General features: G+C 38.2%; 1 protein-coding gene across 1 annotated transcript; it reads left to right on the top strand.

Annotated features, from left to right (window-relative positions):
• The first annotated feature begins 5,445 nt into the window (after nt 1–5,445).
• six3a (SIX homeobox 3a) lies at nt 5,446–7,778 on the top strand. Its single transcript, XM_056471007.1, is given in 3 exon segments — nt 5,446–6,240; nt 7,607–7,628; nt 7,631–7,778. Coding segments are annotated over 3 exon segments (789 nt in total). The 5' UTR covers nt 5,446–5,548; the 3' UTR covers nt 7,706–7,778.
• The last annotated feature ends 734 nt before the right edge of the window (nt 7,779–8,512 follow it).

The raw sequence follows: 8,512 nt of genomic DNA, 5'->3' as shown, positions 1-8,512 counted from the left end.
AAAAACATGTCAAGCTACAATAGCATGGCTTGTCCCATTTAAATATGCTGGTTTCACTCGTGTAATTTTTCAGTCACTTGACTCCCTGTCAAATGAAGGACGAGGAAAAGGCTTATGCTAAACATAGCAGTTTAGGAAGAGCAGGAAAAAGCATTTTGTAGTTTGCTTTCTCACGAACTTCACTTCGGAACAGTATCTATATACCTATAAAATATCTAATTAATTGTTTAAAGAAATGCATGTGAACAATTAAGCACGATTAATAAGCTGTATTTAATCAAGTTATGTAATTTATTGTTACATTACTATATAGACATTCTTATTTTAAAGTTCATGCCAGTTTATTCCCATTTTAACAATATCTATCTCAATAATAGGACTTTTGTTTTTTGCTGTTTTCCCCACAAACATTTTATCTCTGCACTTTTGACGTGTTGATGCAAATCCATATTACAGCGATAACATTTCGAAGGGTGGAAAGCAGAAACGCGTGCCCTAATCCACAAATCAATCACATGTAAATAATTATCTTAATTATAAATTAAATTATGTAATTATTTAAAAGGACGAAATAAATTAAAGTGAAAAAGGTTCCAAATACATCCCACCGAGTCTCGTTTTTACAACATCCCTAAATTGAATTATTATATAGTATGAATGACTGAAGGAGAGTGGATGAAGAGACAAAAAAAATCATGAATGGGTCTGCCCTTTCAGCAGTAGCTCAACTGAGGCGCTAATAATTTGCCCATGTTGACGATTTGCTCCAGATTGGGTTGTCGTACTAGGCGCAGACCAGCGTTTTACATTCTGCCAATTTAAAAGCTCCAACACAAAACTCTTCGTGAATGCAACGTGACAGATTGGCAGCGTTTATGAATTATTGTCGGCTTGCCTCGGGTCGTTATGACATCTTCAATGGTTATATCTTGTCGTTTTGCACCTGATCAACAGTGACGAAACAACTAATAGATTACCAGTACGAAATGCAAGATAAAATCAAAACAGCCTAATTCAAAATACGTATACCAAATTTTATGGAAACATTATGCTGTCCCTTTGGTTCATAAATGTGTTAAAGTTATCGTTAAATCTACAGATTTATATTTTTTTATTAAAGTTTTGTCACAAATTGTACACATTCGTAAAACAATAATAATAAAAATTAGATTCTCTCACATCAGTAGACTATATATATATATATATATATATATATATATATATATATATATATATATATATATATATATTAGATAGATAGATAGATAGATAGATAGATAGATAGATAGATAGATAGATAGATAGATGGATAGATAGATAGATAGATAGATAGATAGATAGATAGATAGATAGATAGATAGATAGATAGATAGATAGATATGACACTGTTTTTAAAAACATTTTCTAGAATACATCCAAATCTAAGAAGGCGTCTCTAATAATCACTATTATATTATAAAACAAACTGATTAGAGCCGCACAGAAACATCTGGAACCAGATTAAAAGCATCGAACAAAATTGTCTAAATGTCAAAACAGTGGAAAAATCTGTAGATTATGATATGAATACTAAAGAAGTGCGCTGTGTGCGGTAGTAGCACATGCCTGAGATTGAAGACTACATTAATCGCGAGGAGGGGGCTAGAAGAATTAGTTTATCTCTCACAGGTTACGGGTGTGACGTTGATCCTGAATGAGGTCTTGAAATCAACATAATCAATTAAATAGAATGGATACAACGTATCTAATTTCATAAGAATATCTCCGCTACTCCCTCCGACCCCAAAACACAGTGCACGTCATCACGACCCACACCACAAAGTGTGGATTTGGTCCAAGCCAAAGCACTAAGAGAAACCGGAAGAAAGAGGGCCTGCAGTTCCAGGCGTCCGGCTCCATTCACTAGCGAAACCTCCAATGGCTTCATTAGAAGTAACGAGTTGACACAAGGTAAATCTAACATTGAAGCGCCATTCACTTGGTTCGCAGAGAACCCTCATTAAATGTCGCTAACAAGCCGTGCAAATGCAGTGATTGGACAGCTCCCGTATAACTCCCCAGACCTAGCAGGATGTCCACTTAATGAGACCACACAAAAAGGGGGGTAGTGGTGGGGGGCATCTCTTGTTAAAATGGTGCTAGAATGTCGCCTCCCTCCCCCAGCAAACAAGACAAAATATAATATAAAAATGTTGTATAGCTAATGCAAATAATTAATCAACAACCCCCCTGCAGAAAAAAACAATGCTAAATTTAGTAAGTCATGAAGAATTTCACAAGGGTTCGATGATCCGCAAAAACAGTTAAAATATCCTCCTTTAACAAATAACACATATCTAAAACTTGTCACTAAACATTTTTAAATATTCCAAGAATGGTATCTTGGCTACCTACCTAAGTAGGTGTGACATAATATAACCAGAAGTAATAAAACGCCTCCATTGTGTTACCTACAATTTACAAGACAAGCAGATTCAAAATACAGCCGAGGTTAAGACCCTAAGCAGAGCGAATAGAAAGGGGCATTTGCGCCCCGTTACGACGGCCCCACAACGCTGCAAGCTGCACTTGTCTCGCGTGATTCACGGAGTGGAGAGCAACGTCCCGGCAGAGGATGACAACTTTAAAATAGATAAACTGGGAATATGCTTGACTCTAGGCGGTTCTGAACGATGCTTACTGATTAACCTACCACCATCGCATTATGATCTACTTGGTGTCTTTTACGAAAGCCCTAAATACTCTTAAGAACTTGATCAACTCTCTGGTGAGTCTTTCAGAACAATTAGCAATTTAAAAATAATATGCTTCCAACTTATAGGATGCAAAGACGCAGGCTACACACTTGAAGCAGCACAGAGCTCATGGACTCATTTCAATCAAGCCATTTCAGACGGAGATGTTTTTTTTAACGCAGTAGAAAACATAGCTAGTCCCTAATTTATAAATGAATGAAAGCAAGAAAAACGCTGAAAAAAAACAAACGAATAAAAATGTAATGCAAGGGCAAAAGGTGTGAACAATGGATCAGAATCGATGGAACAACAAAGTTTCGAAAACAACAAAGTTAGTTTAAGAAAAAAAGGAAAAAGAAAGACTCAAACCATCGCTTCGCTCCGGAGAAGAAGTCTCTTAATAGAACTGTCTTTCGCCGTCACCTGAAGATCGATTTCCTGCTTGGCAGTGTGTAATGACCTAAGTGGATGTATAAAAACATAAAAAGCGTTTAAAATTAAATAAAATCTTTAACGGGAGATGGCATTGTCCCGTGCCCTTTCCTTCTCAAACACTTGCAAGTCCCCGACTCACCACACAATGCACAAAATTACTCATGCATGTTAACCGCGTAGTTGCCAACATTTGGAGAGAGGATGGGAGGACACATTTTAGTGTGATAAGAAGTGAGAGCAAGTTTGAATCGAGAGCTAAGAAATGGTTTACTTACCTCCTCATACGACCGAGCTTTTCTCAGTGATCTCTGGCATGCTGTGACAACGTATAGCTTTATTTGGGCTATATGACTCTCTCAGAGAGAATGATAGCCGAAATTACGTGTTAAGTCCTCTAATGTCAGATCACTTAGAAATACTACAATTTTGACGAAAACAATTATACATATTCTATACGTTGAACTGCGAGATAATCCACTGGCTATTACTTTCTTATTGCGAAGTCTTTGTCAGTAAATAAACAAAGACGAAGCTAAACGTTCAGCGGTATTGAAGACCTCGCTCCCCGCTGATTTTGGCATAGAACAGAGCAGTGAAAGCTAGCGGATAAACAGACGATTAAACCAGGTGAATGAACTTATTTGGGCATGCTAATTACTTGCTTAAAGAAAACAAAGGTTATGTTAAACAAAGTGATTAACAAACTTATTGTCGGGAACTTTTTGCAAAATATATGTGCCATGCGAAAAAAAACTGTGCCATGCGAAAAAAAACACACTTTTAAGAACAAATCCCATAATATATGCTATAGCAAGGTAAATTTAAAATAGCTAGACCAACTTGTTAATTTTTAAAATATGGCCAACGATGAAGTAACAGGTTATTTCCAGTCCAAAAAGCTTTCCAAAGGGACCACTTCAAGTGCCACTTGGAATTACTTCACTTAAGTTTCCTGTGACAGAAGAACAAACAGATTTGATCCTGGAGACACAACGTGACCCAATACTTCCATTTAAAACCTCTTCCCCGCCCCTTTCTGCCACACACACACACGAGCTTGCAGTGCATGTGTAAATCTATGACAGTATAACCAGAACAGGAATGTGAGTTCATGAAAAATATCTTTTTAAATAATCAGATTATTCCTAAGAACGTATTTGAAGTCAAGACCTGGAAGAGAAATTTAAGACTTTAACCATTGAGCTATTGTGGAAAATGCAGAAAATTGTTTTAGCATTAGAATAAAGAAAGTCTGGATTGTCTCTCGCCTCTTATTGTTCTCACAATACGTTATTGATCGAGTCAACGCGCACAAATTTAACAGCAACTTAGCAATGTCTAAATATAATTCAGCACAAACTCTTTGATACCAACCACGAAGCCCATTCCAACACGCCCCTGCAAGCCGAACCTCGTGACATATAGATTATGTCCTTCATTCTTGTGTAAATTCTTTCGAATTTTAACGACTTTTAAAGGAGTGCGTAAATTGAATTTGTATAACTGTGTTGTAACTGACATGAAATAAACATTAAATGCGAATCAATGGTCACGTGCTTTTATAAACAACTATGGGCTACGCGCCAGTGGTTTGGTCTGAGCATAAAAAAGCATCAGCGCAGCCACAGGGATGCGCGACGGTTGTCACTGTGAGAATAGCGGTCGGTCACGTCGTCGAGACGCGTTCGTATCGCAAAACGTTCCGGGAGCTAGCCACAAAGCGAACAAATACGCGCATGCTTTTAAATACAAAATTCAAACGTGTTTTACGGCTGCTGTATTTCTGAGATAAGCGACCCGGCGTAACATCGTAGCCTATCTTCTCTAGTGGCGGTAAAGAATGAAATAGCCTATCTGTGCACCTACAGTAGGTTCCGTTTTAGCGCTTCATTTAAATTCCCATGTCCGTGACAGTCATCCCGAGACCCCACCCCTGCCTTCTCTCCCTACATATCTTCTTAACTTTAACGAGCCTCGTTAAGATCACAATAATATTCCACCCACTAATTGCTCATTCCATTCAACAAATAGGCGAGACTCTGCCTCGACTTCACACGAGTCATGGGAGGGAGGGAGCTGTTGAGATTGGAGTTCCTGATAACCCCCCGTGCGTGCAGCCGAAGTGGTGAAAGCCTCTACGTACTGGCTAATGATTGGCACGCTTGACAGTGATTGGCAGGGCTGCCATGACAACCCTACAACGACACCAAGAAGACCAATAGAAAAGCGAAACAAAATATTTCAATGCTACACTCACGGTGGATTTAGGGGGAGATATTATGAGGCTGGTGTCATTAGGCGATAGCTATTGAATCATTCAATCTGAATTCGTCGTTCTTTTTTCCTTCGCAAATTTCCCTCTCTCTCAGGTCATTTCCATGGTTTTCAGATCGCCTTTAGAGCTTTATCCCTCTCATTTCTTCCTGCCAAACTTTGCTGATCGCCCTTTGCTCTTGGCGAGCAGTGCGCCCAGCACCAGGTCTCCCGAAGACTTGTCAATGTTTCAGCTACCGACCCTAAACTTCTCTCCAGAGCAAGTGGCGAGCGTCTGCGAGACGCTGGAGGAGACCGGGGACATCGAGCGGCTGGGTCGCTTCCTATGGTCGCTTCCAGTGGCACCGGGTGCTTGCGAGGCGATCAACAAGCATGAATCCATCCTACGCGCCCGGGCTGTTGTCGCCTTTCACACCGGCAATTTTCGCGATCTCTACCACATTTTGGAGAACCACAAGTTTACCAAGGACTCGCATGGTAAACTACAAGCGATGTGGCTAGAGGCTCACTATCAGGAGGCCGAGAAACTACGCGGGCGTCCCCTAGGACCGGTTGATAAGTACAGGGTGCGAAAGAAGTTCCCCCTGCCTAGAACCATCTGGGACGGTGAGCAGAAGACGCATTGTTTTAAGGAGCGAACGCGGAGTCTGTTACGGGAGTGGTACCTTCAGGACCCCTACCCAAACCCCAGCAAGAAAAGGGAACTGGCTCAAGCCACTGGACTCACTCCTACACAGGTCGGAAATTGGTTTAAAAACAGGAGACAACGAGACAGGGCAGCGGCAGCAAAAAACAGGTCAGTCATGTTATGTATTGTTACGGTTCTACAGAAATTGTGTGCGTAAATAGTTATTAAATGTATAGCCATTAATGATTTGTTGAGAAATATACAAGCAGAATCAAATAGGTTATAAAGATTACAACAAATGAGGGATGGAAAACGACGGCTTTTTAGTTGTGTAGGCTAAAATGTTTAAAAAGTCTCAACCAAACCCTTTAAGCAAGATACAACTATTTAATCGTTTTCATTAAACTGTAAATATAAGCTAATAAAAAGGGGGTTCCTCTGATTAATTTTTACATAATCAAAATAACAAAATCAAACGTGTTTATGCTTCTCAACACAGATATGCTCCCCAGTTATAAAATAGCCTTTTATAGACTTTGGCATGTGAAGTATTCAATTTTAATTAAGAAAGCATTGGTCGTAAATTCATATTAAAATGTTGGATAATACAAAACAATAGACGTGTATAATTCCTTATTGTAGAAATAAACAAACTGTACTTTTAGCATTTGTCTCTTTTAATATTTATTTAACAATAGATTTATGTTACTAATATTGTAACAAAGTAATTCTTACGTGTAGTTTACCACAAACATTCTTTTCAACAGATTTGCTACATGATAATGTAAATACAAATAGTTTTAAATGTACGTACACAGCATACTCTGATAAATAAGTCACAATTATAAATAAAATTGTTGTATATTTTGCAAAGAACTATTATATTCTATGACTGTTACATCTGTAATCTTTTCATTCATAAAGTGATTTTAAATTTAGTCAAATAATATGTTCCTTCCAAATGGAAAAAACATATATATTACTGTGTATCTTGGGAACGAAATAGCACATTTAACAATGGAACTGATATATATCATTTATTGCATAGAACTACAAAAAGCACTTGACTGGATAATTAATAAAATAAATGACCTATACGATTTTTGTTCATGTATAACATACCAAGACAGTAATCTTCAACTGACGTCAGCTGATTTGAACATGTAAACATACAAATCGGAATAATACTTATTTGTATCATTGCAAGTAAAAAAATATTCTAGGAAGTCAATCAAATTTCGACGACAGACTGTAGACATGCTATTATTTTGGCATGTGGACTAATTCTTCTAGCGACCGTGCATTGTTTATAACCGCTTTCCAGAAACGTAGCTATAGCATTCCCTTCATGTAAATAGTTTTAAATAAGCAAGTTGAACTTTCTCTTTATTTTAGATATCTCGTGTCTATTTTTAAAAAGCTGTTAAATATAGCATATTAACTGCGTGTAAATGAAGGTGCATTTAAGTGGAGAAAAAAGGCCTAAGACTTTTACATTTCAATAACATACCATTCTCTCATTTTCCTGCTATAGGCTCCAGCATCAAGCAATAGGGCAGAATGGCATGCGGTCCCTTTCAGAATCCGGCTGCACCCCACGGAGTTCGGCGGAGTCGCCATCAACTGCGGCTAGTCCAACAACCAGTGTCTCGAGTATGACAGAGCGAGTCGACACGGGCACGTCAATTCTTTCAGTAACATCAAGTGACTCGGAATGCGACGTATGATACGCAAACAGAGAAATATATAAAGGAGAATGGACCTGAAAAAACTTTATTAATTATCGGGGAAGATGAAAAAGGACCAATCGATATTACTATTATAAAAAGAAAAGCATAAAAGCACGTCTTTTTTCAAGCGCTTTCAATGGACCCCACACCTTTCCCCCACCCCACCACTTGCATGATATATTATATATATATCTATATTTTTTTTTTCTCATTTTTGTATATGGGGAAATGCCCCACGTTTATTATGTCTACCAGGACCACCGTGACGAGGGAATTACCAGAAAGCGGTGTCCAACGCCTTTTTTTCTGTTTTAGTCCGAGTGACGACGAGCAGCCAGGATGCAATCCTTTTTTCTTTTATGTTCATCAGACAATCATTTGAGTCGTAAGCACCTTTTTACTACACTTCTGTCACTGCCTGTGTGGGGTACTGGTCAAATGTGGAACTGAATCGTTATGACTGTATCAGATTTTTATTTTTATTTCGAGATTTTATATTGAATTATGTATATCTTAAATAATGCGATCATTCTCCCAGTCTGTAATATATGTGTAGAAATACGTCTGTAAATAATATTGCTATACCCATTCTCTTTTCTATCCCTGTTCACTTTTCTTGGCTTGGTGTCCCTACATAAACTATTCGTCAAAACGTAACTATTAAGTGCTCTAGGCGTTTTGTTTCTCTGTTTTATGCCATGAAAAGAACG

The sequence above is a fragment of the Danio aesculapii genome, chromosome 13, assembly GCF_903798145.1.
Source record: "Danio aesculapii chromosome 13, fDanAes4.1, whole genome shotgun sequence".
NCBI lineage: Eukaryota > Metazoa > Chordata > Actinopteri > Cypriniformes > Danionidae > Danio > Danio aesculapii.
This window is presented reverse-complemented; position numbering and strand designations above follow the sequence as displayed.